Consider the following 19,607-nt stretch of genomic DNA (forward strand, 5'->3'; position numbering starts at 1 on the left):
ACTTAGGAATTAATTGTATCAAAATTACTGAATTAATATTTTTAAACACTTATATGCTTTTCTCACAATACCATATTGTTTGAAACCACATCAAAACTATTATCCTCAAAAAGATCTATAATACAGCAAATGCTTTAATTTGCAACACATTTCTTTTATACTAAAATCTTTCATAAGATATTTATTGCTAATAGTATTATCACAGATTTTTGCATGTCTTTCCAGATGCGACCAGATCTGGAAAATTTTTGCTTAGTTTATCAAAATAATTTTGTTTCATACTGCGCAATTCTTAAGTCACACTTGCCAATTCATTAGAACTAGGTTTTTGAGGATATTTCATAAGACAGTTTTTCAAAACCAAGCTTTTAAAAAAACAGCAATGGTTATAATTTGAAACTAAATTGAATTTTAACAGATACAAACAGAATTAAGACAGCACAGTAAAAAAGAAAATATTATTGAATAAAATATTCTCAAATAAATTACAATTTAAAAATCCAAAAAGTTATTTCCCAATTAAAAATGAATTGCAACAATATTACTGAATTAGCATTTTTGAATATCTATCTGTTTTTACTACAATATACAATATCAAACAAAATCAAAAAAATATTGCATAAAAAAGGGTCTATAATTACAATAGTTTTTTTGAATAATGATATCAATAAAGTATTGCTAATGAGTTTATCACAGATTTTTGAGTATCTACCAATTACCTGAATTCAGGCTGTATCACAAAAATACAATTACCTTAAAAACAATTACGAAAATGGTGAGTTTCATATTATTCTAAAACTCTTAATTATAAGAGGTAGATTAAAGCACAAAAATATTTATTTTTAACAGGGGAAAGGCAATTTATTTCATAAAAGCACATATTTGGAACTACAATTCTACATTTTTTTGAGATAATAGATGATAGAAGAAGAAAAAAATACATATTACATTCTATGACTATTTAAGATGACAGGATAGAAAAAGTCAAGAGATACTGATCCAAGTTAAATAGTTCTGTTTATGATCTTACCCATTAAACAGAAAGAAAATAGTCAATACTGCACAGAATATTGTGGAATTCGGGATGAACACCATATTCGGTAAGAATTATAACATGCTTAGAGGAGATTGTATGTGAAGTAAAAGGATAAAATGATTACAGTAATAGTGAAGAATATTTAATTGGCATGTTATAAAATAATTATCAATTAAAAATTTGAATTTTTTTAATTATATCAAATTGTGTTAACTGAAACAATGACTATACTTCAGAAAGTTAAGTTTAATTATTTAAATCATTATAACGCAATTCAAATTTATTTAAACAATTTGTAATTGTTTTAAACAAAATCCCATTATCTGATGAATGAATGCTTAGGAAATCATATCTGAAGCATTCAAACATTCATGGCAAAAGTATAGACATTTCACCATATTTACGAATTAACAGAGAAATGTGTTTTAATGAAATTTATATACTTAAAAAATATTTTCATCATCAGTAACTAATATAATCTGTAAAATAAAAAGTCCCACTTTAAAATGAAAATTGCTTTGATTTCTCCTCTTTCTACAAATGTAAGATGTGCAGACAAGCAAGTATATTATTAGCAATTGGCAGGATACTTTGTAGCTTTCTTTAAAATGCCAAAATGAATAATCACTTACTGAAGCAAATGATAAAAAATACAAAAATAAATAAGAATACAAAATATTTCCCAAAACGAATTAACACAATTTTTCTAAAGCTAAAAACACTTTTTAGTGAAATTACATATAGAACTATTTGCAATATTTAGAACAAAGGCCTCATTAAATATTAACACTACAAAAGTAGCCGAGCAAAAATTTGAGAAATATTATCTACATCTACTCTGACAAAGGGAAGAAATTTAAGTGTTAATGATAAAAAAGATGGTGATAAATTTATTATCTACATCAGTGTACAAAAAATTGTTAGGAAATCTACCAGCAATTTATAAAAGGAGAGGAAACTAATCCAAAAATTTGTTCATAGATTTTTTTTTTCGAAACCATAAAAATAAATTAATAAAATTCTACCTTCTTCAAAGTTAAAAATCCATTTAAGAGTTATTGTTGTTCATTTTCCCAAGGTAAAATTTCATAACTGCTTTATACTTACATTAACAAAATTATATTTTCTTAACAGAATTCTATAAAGAAAAATCAATACAAAAACACAGTAAAAACATTAAATTATTTTATCTAATTTTCAAAATGATATTCAGTTTTGTTACTTATGTAAGATGAGACAATGAAACAAGAGTATTAATTTATTTAAACCAATAAATTAGTCAAATTAATATAGGCAATTATTATGCATAAATCTTTCACAATTATTATCAAAATAAAATTAATACTTTTTTCATTCTGTATTTTAAATTAAAAGTAAACATAAATCAAACAAAAACAAAGTATAACATACATTATGTTATATTCTTGGCAGAATAATGGCAAAAAGAAAACATAATTGCACTATAAACACAGAACTAAGCACAAATAATAAACTGATATCTTCTTACAGACATATGTTAAAAACCCAAAATGCATTTATGCAAATCAAGAAAATGCAAATTAATAATGTAGCAGCTACACTGATGTGTGTTTAGAAATGCTAATGTAGAAGTGAATATACAAATTTGATATAAAGTGTATTTTTATAATTATTACAAAATTACTATTTATTATTCTAAAACCTTTTATTGTGTGCTCCTGAATTTGAATGATATATTTTTTTTCAAAACAAATTAAATATTTATAATTTTAGTGACATTATTTATAATACACAAATTCTGAAATTAAATTTAAACATAAAATTATAAATTTATACAATAATTTCATAAATATATGACAAAAATTTATATTCTTTTTTTTATATCAAAAGTAATATGATAATTAATTTTAAATAATTTTGAATGGGAAGTTAGTTAACTATTTATCAATCAACTATAAGAATATTTCCTTTCAAAAAACAGTCTATTCATTATTTTTTTAAATAAAATATATAAAAAATTCACAATTAGATTTTGAGTTAAAATAAAATTATTCAGATTTAACTATATTGCATGTTTATAACATTCTTTTTTTTTTTTTAAGATAAGGCAGATATAATATTCTTTCATTTATTTTGACAATATTACATATAAAAAAAATAGAAAAGAAATTTAAGTTTATTGCATTTTGAAAATTCCCACAAAATCATTTAATCTCAAGATATATATCAATATATATTAACAACAATATAAATTTAATTAAACTGTAAAAAAGCAAACTCATGATAATATCATTTGCTTAGAGCAGAAATTCATTATTCCACAGTTGACTTTTGATTTTAGACAGGCGAGACCATTGTTGGAGGAAGGATATATGAAACAGAGGGCAAAATTATAGAAATAAAATTATAATAAATAGAACTCTACTGAAGTCCCCAAATTTTTAACAAAGATATTTTTTTGATACAAAGTAATGATTTCTTCTGACATAAATAAGGAGTAATGCATCATTATTCATAATTCTATCATATTGTTTCTTTTTTTTTTTAATAATTCTATCAGTTGGAAATAGCAGTAACAACAGAAGATAGATAATACATTCCAAAATGAGCAGGATGCAATTTCATTTGAGAGCATTAGATGAGTTTACAAATTTATACAAAAATATGCTTCTTTTCTAGCCCGAAAAATAATTATTTCATAATGTAAATTTATTAAAACAAACAAAAAAAAAATCAATAATATTTAGGGGGAGAAAAACATTTTTTCATGCAAAACAATTTTTTAAAAAAATAAAATCCATGACATCAGTTTACATAAGGGAGGTAGGAAATAGAAGAAAAAGGAAGACAGTAAAAAAGTTCCAATTCCTGATTTTACCTATGGTAAACTTTATAACTGCAAGCAAATATTATTTTACTCCATTTATATGCCATTTTATACATTGAATCTTGAAAATAGAATCAAACTAAATAAAACTGAACAAGAAGCAGTTCAAAGTGCTCTTTCGGTATCATTATAGTTTTGCTAACAATAGATTTCTAACAAACAAATTGTGGTTCAAATATGCGATTAATAAATCATTTTTAACTGCATGTTACTCAACTTTCAATAAAGCTAAACTAAAAAAGTTGATAAATAATTTTTAAAAAATAAATGCAAGAGATGTTATAACCTAAAAAGTGAAACTGTCATTGAGTAACAGTCCTCCTCATATATGTAAAACAGAAAAAGACTGAAATCATCATATATAGCACCAATTAAAATATATATGGTACTTAAAAGTACTAGCTGCAAAAAAAAAGATTTTAAGGCCTCACAAAAAATACACTTATGCTACAGAAAATACTTGTTCCACAAAAGCACAACAGATAAAACAAATAAAAGAATATCCTCAAATAAATATCACTTTTAAAATTCCGCAATTAAATATTTCATGCGAGAAATTTTAAAAATAAATTAAAGGATTATGGTGCTTAAAAACTGAAAAATTGATAAAATAAAATTATGCTATTTAATTTTCAAAAAACTGACTTAAATATAACTTTTTTTTCCATTGCCAGTTACCACATCTAAATGCCAATGTACATCAGAGGTCCATACATCTGTTTTCTGAATAAAATAAAAAAAAAGAAAATCTGCAAAAAATCTGTAAAAAATAAGGGAAAGTCCCAAAATGTCAGTAATTAAATTTCAATAGCACTTTCGAAACTAGAGTTTTTCTACTGAGAAACAAGTTTTCAGTGATATATTTTTAGAGTCCAAAGAGTCTCAGAGGTGCAGTATGCCTCTTCCTCCCAGTTAGCTAATAGTTTAATTAAATATTTTTATGTATTTAACGAAACTGTATAAACTGTTTTTTGATTACATGTAGCGAGCATGCATTCAATGCAGACACTGAACATTTAATGACATTATTTTACATGAAAATGTTCTATTTACTATAATAAACTTTTAACATTTGGTTTAAATCTGAGTGTCAAGTGTAGTTTCATTCTTAATGAAGCAAATTAATCATGAGAATTCCACAGAGTCAACTACCGATTCTCTGAGTTATGAAATTTCAGTGTTGAGTTCTGAAATTGTTATGAAAATCATTTATCATATGCATATTCTCAATTCTTTCAGTTATTATTTATAAGCCTCAGTTATTATGAGTTTAAAAAAAATTATACATAGTTGCAGATAATAAATGTACAAAATTGAAACAATAGAGAAACAAAGCTCAAATCTGCTCTTGTTAAAGCCTAGTTCAATTATTTATTGTTGCATTTCAAAATGTCAAATTTAAGAAAAAAAATTTTAAATTCAAAAATGCCATCTTTTTTTGCAATTTTTTTTCTTACTCTTTAAATCATGCTTTTTTTTTCTATAATTTCCTACTAAGTAATAGTTTTAGCACATTTAAATGCTCTTACATTATCGAAACGGGGGGGGGGGGAAGACAATTTGAAATTTTTAAGGGAAAAAAAATGGTTTGATATATATTTTCCAAATATCTATTAAAAGAATCATGAAAAGTACCGAAACTATTCAGCTTATAAGGAGATACATAATAAATAGTAGCTTAATTCTGTAAAAACCAATAATATATAAAAAATTTTTTTAAAAAAATAGTCAATGAGTTTCTGCTATAAGATGATATATTCAATACAGTATTTTTTAAACACTATGTCATAATTTCAAACATTCAAATCAAATAATGTCAAATAAATCATAAATATCAATATAAATATCAATCACATAATATTAAATCTAATCATACATTGCTCAAAATTATTTAAAGAGAAATACAGATATAAATATAAATTAGATTTTAAAAATATTTGAAAATTTAAAAGTACCATTAAAATAAAAATTCTGAAATTCATTAATTTATATAAAATACTGACAGAATAAATATAACATCTTTAAAAAAGTATACTATTATGAGCCATTGCAAAAATATCAATATATTTTTAATAACCAAGTTTGTAACATAAAATTATATAAAAAATTATCATACATTTTTAAAAAGTTGACTAGAATTATATGCATACTCATAAACACCAATTTTCCCTTCTTTTCCATTTCTTTATAAATATCCATTTTCAATGGCAATTAAAAATATTTGAACATAAAACATTATCAATAATTATACATAATTTATATTTGAAAATATACATTTCATTATCTACCATCTCATAAAATGAATGTATACTTTTTAATAATTACCATTAAGGAAATAATATTTGAAGAAGTTTGAGGTTTGAAAGTTTAGGCAGATTATAATTTTCATCACAATTAACTTGCAAAAAATGCATCTACCAAAGGCACAGTTTGAATAATATCACTAGTTTTTAGAATAGCCACATCATATGTATGAATGAAAAGATACTGAGATTCTTAACACTACAGTTTTCTAGATACACATGCTTTTATTTCTAAATAGAGTTAATGCTCAGCACCAATTGTAATGATAAAAGACATCAAATCAATCTTAATATATGGTTAATAAAGTATTGCATTGAGTGTTTCATGGGAACAAAATAACATTTCACATGTATTCATAGACAACTTTTAGAAAAAATATGCTTTTTTTAAGATCAAGAGAAAATTTGCATAATTTAAGTGTAACATACTGTTGAGCACCAATTGATATTGATCAATGTCCACTTATCAATATTAACACATAATGAAAATATATTGAACTGTATGCTTAATACAGAAAATCACAAGAATTCGTTCTATGGCAACTTTCAGAAAAATATGCTTTTTTTTTTCACAACTCAGAGAAAAGTTGTATACTTTATGTATAGCATATCGTTGTGCATTCAAGCAGTGAATAATTACAAAAATTTACAATATACATGTATACATATATATATTTATATAAGTACAAAACATACAAGCAGAGCTGAAATATTTATTGCAACTTAAATTTATCATCTATTTTGTGACTTATTATAAATTTTATTCACATTAAAATCTAAAATTAACCACTGAAATACTAAACAGATTTTTATTATAAAATTCATTATAATAAAAAGCAAGTATGTCTTTATATCAGATAATACAGAAAAAAAAAGCCATTACATACACAATTTAATGAAAAAAAATTATTACAAATGTAATCAGATCACAAATAAAAATATACACAATAAATAAACATTTTAAAAGCACTGCACAGTGGGCCATAAAAGTAAAGATGGTAAGATTCAAAACTTTTGCACATAAATTATAACAGATTTTTCTATACTATATAAAAAATAAATATTTCAACTTTGCTTGCAAAACAAATTGTACAGAAAAAACACACTGATAACTTTTCAAAAGATCCCCTACATTTCAATATATGTCAGGAAATAGTAAAACTCTTTTCAAGTATAAAAACACATTACTAACTGTTTCAACAATTAAAAACAAGAATATCACCTGCAAATTCAGATCAAATTTTTGTCCGGTATAACTTCAAGATCATCCCTACATCGAGGCACATACAATGTGCAGCAGGCATGCTCCCAAATGTCTTGGGGATAATTGTCACCAACTGTCCATACTCCTGTTTCCATGTTATAACACTCCACAACACCACTGGCACGGTCAAAAGTTGTAGCACTGTGAAAACCACCAACAATATATAGCCACTTACCAATAACAACAATTCCAGCATGATAGCGAGGAGTAGGAACCCGAGTTATCACAGTCCACGTGTCTCTAGTGATGCTATAACAATCTATAGAATCAACTAACACCCTGGATCCTGTAGTCTCATCTTCATACCAGCCACCACAAACATAGATTTTGTCACCACAACAAACCATAGAATGATCTGCTCTTGGTGTAATCATAGGTGCCCGAATTTCCCAATGGTCAGTTTCAGTATTGAGTCTCCATAAAGCATTCAGCACTAAGTCCTCATCTAAACCACCAGATATATAAAAGAAGTTCCTCCAGGATGTACCAGCATGTTGAGCTATTGATCCAGGAAAAGGTGCAACTGGTGTCCAAACATCTGTCAAAGGATCATACTTTTCACATGGAGCAGGACCATCCAAGGCATCAAAATCCCCAGATTCTCCTACACCCCCAACAGCTAACAGGTGATTGTTAACAACTCCCAAAGAGAAACGACATCTCTCTTTCTGCATTGGGGCCATTGTTGACCAAGAGTTTGTTAAAGGATTATAACGAAAACCAAAAGGATGAACGTTCTCCTGAAGACTTTGATTAAAGCATCCACCAACAATGTACAATTCATTATTGAGAACTGCTGTCCCAAAGTTACATTGTTCTACATGAGGTATAGATGTCAAGTATCTCCACTTACCAATACTTGAGAGGTAATATGCAATATCATTCGTCACACCACTGATACCAAAACCTCCAACTTTCAAAATAGCAAGTTCCATTCCTCTGGAATTGATAAGAGACATGCCACGTTGCTCTTGCCATGCTGAATGGCTAGGCATATGCCATAGACGGCTCCATAAATTGCTACTTGAACAAAGGCACTTCAGGACAGGCGATTCAAAAAAGTTACCCAAATCTACTGAAGATATTTCACTAAAATGAATATATCTCAACAACTGGTGAACATATTTAAACCTTTCATGAGGTTGGTGTTCAATCCATTTTAGCACAACATTTAAAACTTCCGTTTCGGAGCAATCAACTGGATAGTCACACTTAAGAATGTATTCCAGTTGGAATGGAGACAGCCTTAAAAATTCTGATTTTTCCGCAAACTTCCTAAGATTTCCGCATATGAAGAGGTATACCTCTTTCAGTAATTTGTGTAATGAATATATTTCTGCTATTGTAGCAACATCAACACAGTTTTCTAAATCCAGTTGCTCCTTTAAATATGAAGAACAAGCTTCAACAACTGCTATTAATTGCACATGATTTGCAGCAGACAGAACATCTTGAATATTAGCTAAACTCAAGCCTAATTTGGAGGTATAAGCATACTCAAGCAGATAGCGCATTCCATCAGCAGTCACACCATTTAAACAGATTTCACTTTGCTGACTTTCTTTCATAGCATCAGTAAACATTGCACGGAAATAATCACTACACGATGCAAGAACAACTCGATGTGCTTGGAAAGCTTGTCCTCCAGCAATGAGGGTTATGTCAAGCAACAACCCTTTACTTCGTAATGTATTGAGTCCACTTAATAGAGTTCCCATGTGAGATGGAGACTCAAATTGGACAGCTCTTGAACTAAGAGTAGGATGGCTTCTTCTATTTTCTCGCATTCTTGTTTGGATTAATAATCACGCCCTAAAACTGGAGGAGGGAAAAAAATTTATAATTTCAACAATGAAAAAAAAATTAATCAACAATATCCTTCTACAATTTAATATTGTTTATAAATTATCACTTCAAAAATAAGATATTTAAAACATTTTTAGAAATAATATATTTAAAAACAAATACTCAGCAACAAGCAAAAATAATAATAAATAGAACAATTGTAGGATATATATAGTTTGTTTTTTTTTTCATTTAAATTGACACCAAATATGGATATAAAATATTGATTGTATGCCACTCCTGTCTAATTTTTATTTATAAATAATTCAGTACATATCTTCCTTTTTATTATAAAAAATTCTATTGATTAAAAATCAAATTTCTTATACAGATTATATGATAGCAAAAATGCTACTTCAAAAAAAATTTTAAAAAATAATAATAAATAAATAATCTGGATACTGTTTGGTTTTAACAGTGGACAAAAAGTGCCAAAATTTTTTTTGCCAAATTATAAAAATATACTCAAGTGCATTATTATTTATTATAAAAAGTTTTGAACATGTGAATCATATGCTATATAGTTTGACGACTGAAATCACCAAAATGGCGAAATTTTTTCTTGGCACTTTTTAGTTGCAGTTATAATTGACAAAAACCATGTTCTGTTGTATTCAGGTGAAATAAAATTAAAAAAAAAAAAGTGTTGCATGACTTTTAAAGCGTTTTAGTGGTGTACTACATTATAGGAATTCATCATGGTGACATATAAAGAGGACTTAATTTCACATTTTGTTGAGGAGATAACCAGCTTTGCAACTCATTTTAAGATTTGACTAGTTTTGCAACAATCTGAACTCTAAATAATTATGCAGGGTTCCCATGTTTTTTTTCTAGAAAACTTTATGAATTTCTTTAAAGACTACTGTTTTAATTTTTAAGGCAATTTGGGATATAAAGATTTAATCGGCTATTAACAATTAATTTTAGAAGTTAATAACATAAAAAAAAATAGCTGAACATGAAATTTCCATCAAAATTAGAATAACATTTTGAGTTTGCCTTTATAAATTATTAAATAAAACAAAACAAAATATGAAATTCTAAAATAATATATATACAATTTGATATTTCAAAAATTTATTGATTATAAATAATGTTTTAAAAGAATGAACATTAACCATGTTTCCATCACAATTGTACTCTTTATAACAACATGAAAAGCATAAAAATTGCAACCTTTTTTCGGGAAATCAAAAGTTTTTTATTTGAATATACAGAAATGAACTAGGTACATAAAACATCGTTACAAAGGTGAGAGAAATTAATGTTCTTTTATTTCTTTAAAACATCATTTTTTTTTCTGAATATTTTCTTATTCTGATTTTTCCCCCCTTTTGCTGAACAACCAAAACTATCTGATTGACAGATAATTTGTTTTTATATCATTTGTCAACTTAGGCTTTTCTCTAATTTTTCAGAACATTTTTTAGTTCCTCAAGTGCACTTTGTAAGAATTTTTTTATCGAATTTCTTTAACCATTTGATATATTTTGATCTGCAAGGTAAGTTAAATATTGTAACCAAACATTAAAAACCTTATATCTAAAGATTGATCTTTTCCAGGCTCATATAAAACTTTGTCTTTTTTTGTGTGTGAGTGGATTTTGTTCCTAACCATCTCATCTTTAAATTGTTGATTGTAAAACATTTCTGTAGAAAATCAATGAGGCATCACTTTTCCAATTCAGAAGAACTCCAATTCGAAAGAATTTAATAATATTTGGACATTGCAAAAATTTTATGATTAAGCCTCAAAGCCTATTGGTCAGAACATGTTTTCCATACTTCACAACTAATATTCACTTAAATTCTTTACATATAGAAATAGACGATCTTTCCATAAATATGTCAAGAAGAAATTCCATATATTTATCTCAGTGTAAACTACAAAAATGGGGGAGAAAAAAAAATGCAACTCATTACAGGAGCCACAGTATCAATTTTGTGTTCAAGTTTGTATTCAAGAAAGTTTCAAAAGCTGACATTGGGATATTTGGCAGATTTTAAGATAGGATGCTATTAATCTGCATCAAAGAATTAAGATTAATAGAATGACTTGATTTTTCAAGTTCGTTTTTAAGCTTTTAAAGGACTGGTCTTTACAAATTTTCATGTTCTTAAGAACTAAATGGCATCAGTGAATTAAAATTTTTGAAAACATACATTTGATAAAAGAATGGATATGTCTATTTTTGCAAAATGCATTTTTTTTTTTTTTCATCTCTTATTTTTGAAGCTTAGCAAAGGCCTTTATTAAAAGTTAAACATTCTGAAAATTACAGAAAAATGCAAAGAAAATGAAAATGCTTTAACAAGTCCTAGTTTTCATAAATAATGGAAACAAATTCATGAAGTTAAAAAAAAAGCAAGCAGAATGAAAAAAAAAAAAAGTTGAAACAATTTTTTAAAGTATTTTTTAAAACCAGTACAAGATAATACATCATATTGCTGCAAAATTTTACAAAACTCTTCAATTAGAGAATCTTACTGAAATGTTTTGAAATTTTTAAAATTAAAACAAGAAAAGCATATATATATATATATACATATATAATCAAAACATTAATATTGGTAAAATAATATGGCTCAATAATTCAAAGAAGAGAAAATATCATGTTGAATTTCCTTATTATAAAAATCATTGTTATAAATATTGTCCAAAATTAATTTTCCAAAAATTGCTAAAACTAAAGAAAAGAAATGCATTCATTCAAATAAAATTGGTATCCTTAAGAGGCTATTTTTTTTTTTTTATGGTGTAAAAATAATCTTTGTACGATAATATTTTAAAGTTATAGCAAAAACAAATAAAATTATTATTTTTTTAATTAAACTTCAAATTAAAATTTTGAAAAATCTGTTCTTATTGTGCCTTTAATGCCCATATTTCATGCTCTTATCTTCAATAAATTTGCTCAATAAAAAAAAAAAAAAAATCAATAAAAAAAATCCTTATAAGATGATAAAATCTGAACCCAGAAGAATAAGTTTTGATAAACATTATTTTTTTTAAGAGATTGCTCCAAAATGACATATTAAAGAGAATGCTAATCAAAAGTCTAACTTACTAGAAAGAGTTTATAGTGTTTTCAGAGTTCACTATGTTCATATATCTCTTCACCTATGTTCGATATATCTCTTTGACATACCGAATTCATCCTACTGTTTTCTTATTTTTTTGTTGGTTGGATCATCTACAAACTCTTCTTACACTTACTAGGTATAACGAAAGTAAATTCTTCAATATCTAAAACACTAGAAATTGAAATTTGAACTTTTTTCAAGACGCAACAAGTATGGCACAATATGTATTTTTTACTGTCTTTTCCGGATAATTTTTTCAATAAATGGCAATGCTTATTGTTGAATAAAAGGAGTGGGTGAAGAAAAGGTCTCATTAGGTGTTATCTTAACATGTTTTGGCATTCCTGGATCTATTTCCCCCTGAATTTCTTCCTTAAATTCTTCCCTTTTGGAGGTTTCCAACCTTGATACATCCGATAAATATGCTTTTATGACTATGATTTCGAATTATTGTATTCAACATGTGAGGAAGGAAATCAAAACAAAAAGCTTTCTTTGTACTTTTGGAGAAAATTTAGCACTTTTTAAGAACTTTTGTTCAAAATTAACCACTATTAAGGTGCTTAAAAGAGTATTTTAAATTAAAGCATTTTTCATGATGCTACGCATTCTGATATAAACAGTATAGAAAATAAAAGTCTTATTCAAATATTATAACACTGTTGGTTTACACATGAATGGTGATTTTACACATGTATTTTGGAACAGCCTTCGAATGGCTGATATCTAATTCTCCATTTTACTGTTTAATTCAAGATTTTAACAATCAAAATATACTTACAATTTTCAATCCATCTTCTTCTTGGTAATGATCTTCAGTTTGCTGAAATTAAAAACAAATTATATGTAATCAAAGTGGCATTATATATATGAAAAATAACAAATAAACAAAAAAAAATTCATAATTTTATCATGCTATTCATTTCCCAGATAAAATAAAATGCTTCATTAATTATTTACCTCATCTATAGTTATATAATTCTAATAAATAAAATTTAATTAACAATATACACATTTTCATAGCAGTAGAAAAATTTACAATTATCCTAAATATTTCTTCAAACCATGAAATTATCTTAAAGCATTACTTAATTTTTTAAAGGTTTCTTAGAATAATTTTTTAATTCAATAAATATAAAAAAAGTCTTATTTCTTAGCACATAATATGAAAATTTCTTATACATAATGAATCTTTAAATTAAAAAAATGGTACGGTATTCAACTCGCATATTTAAGAAATGAATTTCTTTAAAAATATCAGCGGAATTACTTGCACAATTCAATTTTCTTTATGTACAGCAATATCAATTGACAATATTGTCTCTTTCGCATATTAAATTCAAATTCTAATGTTTTTTATGAATTTTCTAATAAAATGCTAGCAATAAAAATAATAAATAAGTATATGCAGGCAATCATTCATAGCTTCTCATATGATTGCTTTTAAGAAAAATAATTTAGTCACAATGGTTACAAAATGGATTTGGAAAGAATAAATAGAAAGCCTAAATACCACACTAAAAATTTTGTAAACTTGTTTTTCGAATTAAATTACAGCCATTAAAGAATTTTTATTAAACTAATATAATGATGTTTAAGAGTAAAAATAATATTCGCATATATATTATTAATATATTTCTTATTATAAGAAAGCAACATGTAATTAAGTTTTGGTTAGCATAGTTCATTTCAGTTTATTATTATTTCAATCTCTAAAACCGAACAGAATCTTTTTTCATTTACGTTATTCATTACACATTCAATACTAAAACAAAATTAATACAACGAAATCTGCGAGCAAAAATAAGACATTAAAAATATCCGATATTAAATTCAAGTAATAATGTCATTAAATTAAATAAATGCGATATTTTAAAAGAAATTACTTTTTTTTAAGGTTTAAAAATTGCTATGGAATGACATATAAATAAAGACATAAAAATAAACAAACATAAAGTAAAAATCTTATGTTTTTAAATGAATACATCACATTACAAAATTCTAAAAATTCATCACATTTATAGTTGTGATTTTTTTATAAAATTTATTTTTAACAAAGAAAATTAAAAACTGAAAAATTACTGAAATAAATAATACGTGAAATCCATCTTTTCCGTTCCTCCCTTAAGCAATCCAAATTTATCTCAAAACGTAAACAAAAATAGTCAGCCATTTTGAGTTGAGAGACACAGTGAATTGATTCAGTTCAATTCAGTTCAACATAAGTCTATATTAAAAATAATAAAACAATCATAAATGACATATTTACAATGCTAAGTTTTTATTTGCTATTGGCCCGATTTCGAAACAAAATTATAAAAAACTTCGAGGTAGAATTTTATTGCAGTTTCAACCCAAGATTTTTTTTTTTTTTCTAGGTAGCATTTTTTGACTTAACTACTATGCCATAACTTTTGTGATTATGATGGGTTTCAAATGAATCAAACAGATAGAGATGCATAATCCACGATTTTTTGAATAACAAATAATTTTGCTATTGTTATTCTAAATATTTGTTCCAAATATCTGTTATTTCAATCATATTATTAATCAAAAATTATTACTTAAATATAAAATTTATTAATTGTAATTAATACTTAATTTACTAATTTCCGTAACGTGTGATTGAATTAATTTATCTATTTCAGCTTACTTCTTAAATTTGATTTTTTTTTCAAAAATATTTATTCAATTTCTTATTGGAGTAAGTCATTTTCTGAAAATTTTAAATTAAATACATATGTCATTTCTTTAAAATGTTTACTTTAGTTCTATATTCTACCAATAGATGGCGCCAGAAGTAAACAGATATATGCAAAGTCATGTCACAAGCAATAAAAAATGATTTGTATGGAATAGTGCATCATCAAATGCGAATATCGGAAGGTCAAGGTCACTCTCATGAAGTGGAGCGTCGACTTCACACGTTCCAGTGAAATCACCGCTCCGATAAATTTCAGTGATAGGCAATTCAATGATATGATAATTCCAAGAATAACCGGTCCGTTCACTTTTTAACCCATTCACATATTCCTCTTTTCTGTTTCGTTCGAGAGCTTCCATTGGACAGATAGGCTTCTTCTGAATGGATTTCCTTCGATATTTGATGGAAATCTACACACTTGATATAAAAATCACATATCAAATTTTATCGGATTAGTTCAAAGCGTTCTGAATCATCATGTTTCCAGCAAATTCCAAAAAATGCGCTTTTTGTAGAAAAGAAGGTCTCTTTGCCTTTGGAAACTTTGGAAATTCGTGAAAATCTCTAGGGCGGGTTTCTTGACGATTACAGTGCATTTCTCATTGGATATTCCGTTTAAGAGAAAGCAAAAATCTAATATGATTTCGAACATCTTTCTCAATGTTGCAGATTTGTCTCTTGGTCTTAAGAGTTGCCAGGCCTTGGTCTAGACTATGGAAAATGTATAATTCTATACAAATTTTGAAACTGTTAAAACTATCTTTTAACATTTTAGTATGAAATAGTAATATAATGCTCATAAGGAATGTGGTTTATAAACATCTAAGCATCTAGTCCTCTTGTCGAATTACCTTACCAGTTGTTACATTGGTTTAAGGTGTTGACTTAATGATTTAAAACAGTCCTCTAATTTGCACTCGCATAGATTACTGGATAAAGGGGAGAGGGGGTAGGCGAAAGTTGAAAGGTGCTTCGTATTTAAATAAAATGTAATTAATTTGAAAGAAAAATTTTAATTAAAAATTGTAGGTATTAAAAAGACCTGTACCATGAATTATAAAACTTAATGATAATTTAATTATATAAAAATGAATTTTTTTTTAAAAAAATGCTAATTTGTTAAAGATTTTTTTAGTTTCTGTTTTAAAACAAAACTTTGGAACTCTATTTAAACACTGGTTATATACGAAAGAAAACGTAAAAATTTCAGATCAATACCTGACTTATTTTTTTGAAAAATGTGACATTGTTGAAATCAATAGAGTCGGCAAGAAATTCGTATGAGTATAATGTTTTTGGTCAATTAAAATTCGTAGAACGAAAAATAATCTTACTCTAAAAGTGCAGTTTTTCTATTTCAAACGGTGCCATAATAATTGATTTTCAAATTAAAATTTAAAAAAAAATCCTTGACAAATATATTTGAAAAAAGAAAAAAAAATCTTACTTTCCAGAAGCTGAATCTGAAAAAATTATGAAATAATATTGTTTTCTAGTATAAAGGCAAATCAAATCATTATTTGATCATTCTCTTCTAAGTAACACGCATTTAATTGGAATTCCAAAAATTTTGTATTAATTAAAAAATTTGAAAAATATTTTTCTTTTGCATTTTTCAAAAAAAAAAAAAAGATTTTTAATCTAATTAAATTATCAATCATAACGTTTAACGGTTCATTTTACAGGTCTTTATAATACTTGCAACTTTTTAATTTAAATCTTCTTTCCTTATATTAATAACTATCTGTTCAAACGGGGAAAAACAATGTTTTAAATTTTAATCCGTCATCCCTTTATCTTGTAACATGTTTTGGTGCATACTTAGAGGCTTCTTTTGGATAGAAAACTTATAACTTCGGTTATTAAATTTGCTGTCATGCATTTTTTTTCTATGTCATAGTATAATTTGGCTGACTACAGCAGTCAAATAAAGACTTAATTACTCTGATAGAAAACGTGAAAGTTATTTCTACTGTCTTGTTTTCCAGAATCCTTTATTTTTGAAATAACATCGTCGGAATACCAACAAATTCTTCTAATTTTTCCCTACTTCCATAACCTCCAAATAAATAAATAAATATCCAGAAATTGGTTTTTCAGAAAATCTTGCCATGAAAAATATTGCTTTCTATTTATACAACTCCATAACAGGCATGCAAATGCATTTTTCATTTCCTTCATTTGTTTTCTGGCAACTTTATACCAATTTTGTTGCTGAAAAGTTTAAAAATAAATTTAATATTTTTTTAAGTTTTAGTTCTAATCTAAAAGCATATTAATCTAATTCTGATGAGTCATTTTAAAAATTTCGTTTTGATTTTAATTACTGATTCTCTTGATTGTTTTAATGTAATTGTGCCAATGCTCTTAATATTGTTGAATAAATAACTGATTATGATTTTATAAATAAGTAATATTTAGCTAAATTTCTTTTGTTTATTATTGATTGACCTCCCATTTTTATATTCTAATATACGAGAAATACATAGAAAAAGTATGAAATTGTCAAAAAAATTCGACCTCGATATTTTGTCGAATCGCCGCGCCTGAGACATTGAGAGTTTTGATAGATTTTTGGAAATTTATCTGTATGTAACTGAAGCATGATAACTCAAAAGCGCTTTGAACTAGACGGATGAAATTTGTTATGTGATCGTTACACTGAATTTGTAGATTTTATTCGAATTTTCAACAAATTCCATTTAGAGAAAGTTTGTGTGAAGAAGATCGTCCACGTTTAAAAACGAACTGAAGTGAACGGACTGTTCACGAGCCTGCTTGCTCTTGTTCCATCAATGTAAAATATGTTTCGTAATTGATTGTATATAAGCTTTGTACATAGCTGTGTTTTGTGTGTGAATTGATAAAAATATGTTGCGTCTAAATCAAATAAATGTTTTAAAATGAAAGTGACTGTATTTGCTGATATATTTTATCATCTTTTGAGTAATTCACCAAATTAAAGAAGAAATCGGATAGATTTAAAGGTCCTGATATATCGAAACATTTCTGAAACGAAAGCAGTTGTAACAGTTTGTCTGTCTGGTCGTAAAAGTGAACGTGATCACCATAAAATCTAAGGCGTATTTATTGTGTTAACTTATATTCTGACAACTGGATTTAATGGAATTATAGAAATCTACAAGTTTCGAGTCTAGCTCAAAGTGTTTTTGTGTTAATTGGGTTCTCAGACTTACAGAGAAACAAATATAATTCTGGACTCAGGTGTGAAATGTGTGGATATTCATTAAAATCTCAAGTTCGAATATTTTTTTAGGTTATTATACTTTCTTTTCGTATATCTTGTATACGAGGAAAAAAAATTATAAAATGTGGTTTATTTGAACTCATTAAAAATAATTGTAATCAAATTATTAAATAATTTTTTTGAAAATTGTGATTATAAACCAAGGTTAGATTGTCTTTCTTGAAAACTGTTTCTTTCGTTAAACCATTAAGTTAACATGAGAGAAAATATTCACTCTAGATTTGTATTGTGGACTGCAATGATAAATACATATAAACATTGCTGTATTAGACGTTTCTTATGATGAATATACTTTGCTATCTCAAAAAAAAAAAAAAAAAAAAAAAATCCGTTCAATATACTTTGTAATTTTTTGCAGTTTTTATAGGTATTATTTTTCTCTAAATGTTCTGTCAAATATATAGGCTGGTTGAATGAAATATTAGTACTGCCAATATCAACGTTTATTATTAGCAAATATTCAATAATACGTTCTATTTCTTCATATTCAGGAACTCAGTTGAGAGGCGGTGCATCGACTTTGAAATTTAAGATGAAAATGGGAAATAAGGAATACAGGATTAAACAGTACTATATGGTGACGGAGAAAACATATAACATAACATAATATATAAACACGGAGTATACAGTGTCTTTTCAAAAGAACTATTCATCTCCAGGATTTTACTTGATGTCACGTGAGTCGCATGTAATTCATACCTATTTGCTAATTAGTTCTCTTAACAGAGTGTAAGTTAAGAGGTAGCAAAGAAGGAGTCATGAATCATCTAATTATATAAATAGTTTGAATGAAAGTATTGTCACATAAGCAAACATATTAGGGTTTACTTAGAATGCCATTGAGCGATCTAGCTATCAGCGAAAAGTAGAGAGAAAAATTTTAAAACGAACGGGAGTAATATCTCCGAAATTGCCTCTCATATTTCCTAATAAAGATGTAATCTTTCCTCATTCCTGCTTACAAATTGGAGACCTTGGGCAAGACCGTAAAAGTCGTGAGTGCTCAGATTTTTATTTCCGCAGTCCCACCAATAATCGTTTAGTGCTATGGAAGTATAGTGAAGAAATCCTAGTATGTACTTTAAAAGCATTTTCTTTCGACTGACTGAAACCAAAAACGAATACTAAAACTATAATTTTAATAGCAAAGTCACATGATAAATTTCGTCTATTTAAATCATTGCATCATTGAGGTCGTATTGTTATACATAGAATATACAGATCAACAACCGAT

At 26.5% G+C, this 19,607-nt stretch overlaps 1 protein-coding gene across 2 annotated transcripts; it reads right to left on the minus strand.

Moving 5' to 3' along the window:
• Positions 1-5,916: 5,916 nt before the first annotated feature.
• LOC129973038 (kelch-like protein 26) lies at positions 5,917-14,580 on the minus strand. 2 transcript variants are annotated; one of them, XM_056087395.1, is made up of 3 exons: positions 14,499-14,580; positions 13,183-13,224; positions 5,917-9,287 (listed from the first exon to the last, which is right to left on the minus strand). In XM_056087395.1, exon 3 carries the CDS (start codon positions 9,254-9,256, stop codon positions 7,436-7,438), a length of 1,821 nt encoding a protein of 606 aa, XP_055943370.1. In that variant the 5' UTR covers positions 9,257-9,287; positions 13,183-13,224; positions 14,499-14,580; the 3' UTR covers positions 5,917-7,435. The 2 variants fall into 2 exon arrangements, with proteins under 2 accessions (XP_055943370.1, XP_055943369.1); XM_056087394.1 differs by having other exon boundaries at positions 14,484-14,574.
• Positions 14,581-19,607: the final 5,027 nt, after the last annotated feature.

The sequence above is a fragment of the Argiope bruennichi genome, chromosome 6, assembly GCF_947563725.1.
Source record: "Argiope bruennichi chromosome 6, qqArgBrue1.1, whole genome shotgun sequence".
Classification (NCBI taxonomy): domain Eukaryota; kingdom Metazoa; phylum Arthropoda; class Arachnida; order Araneae; family Araneidae; genus Argiope; species Argiope bruennichi.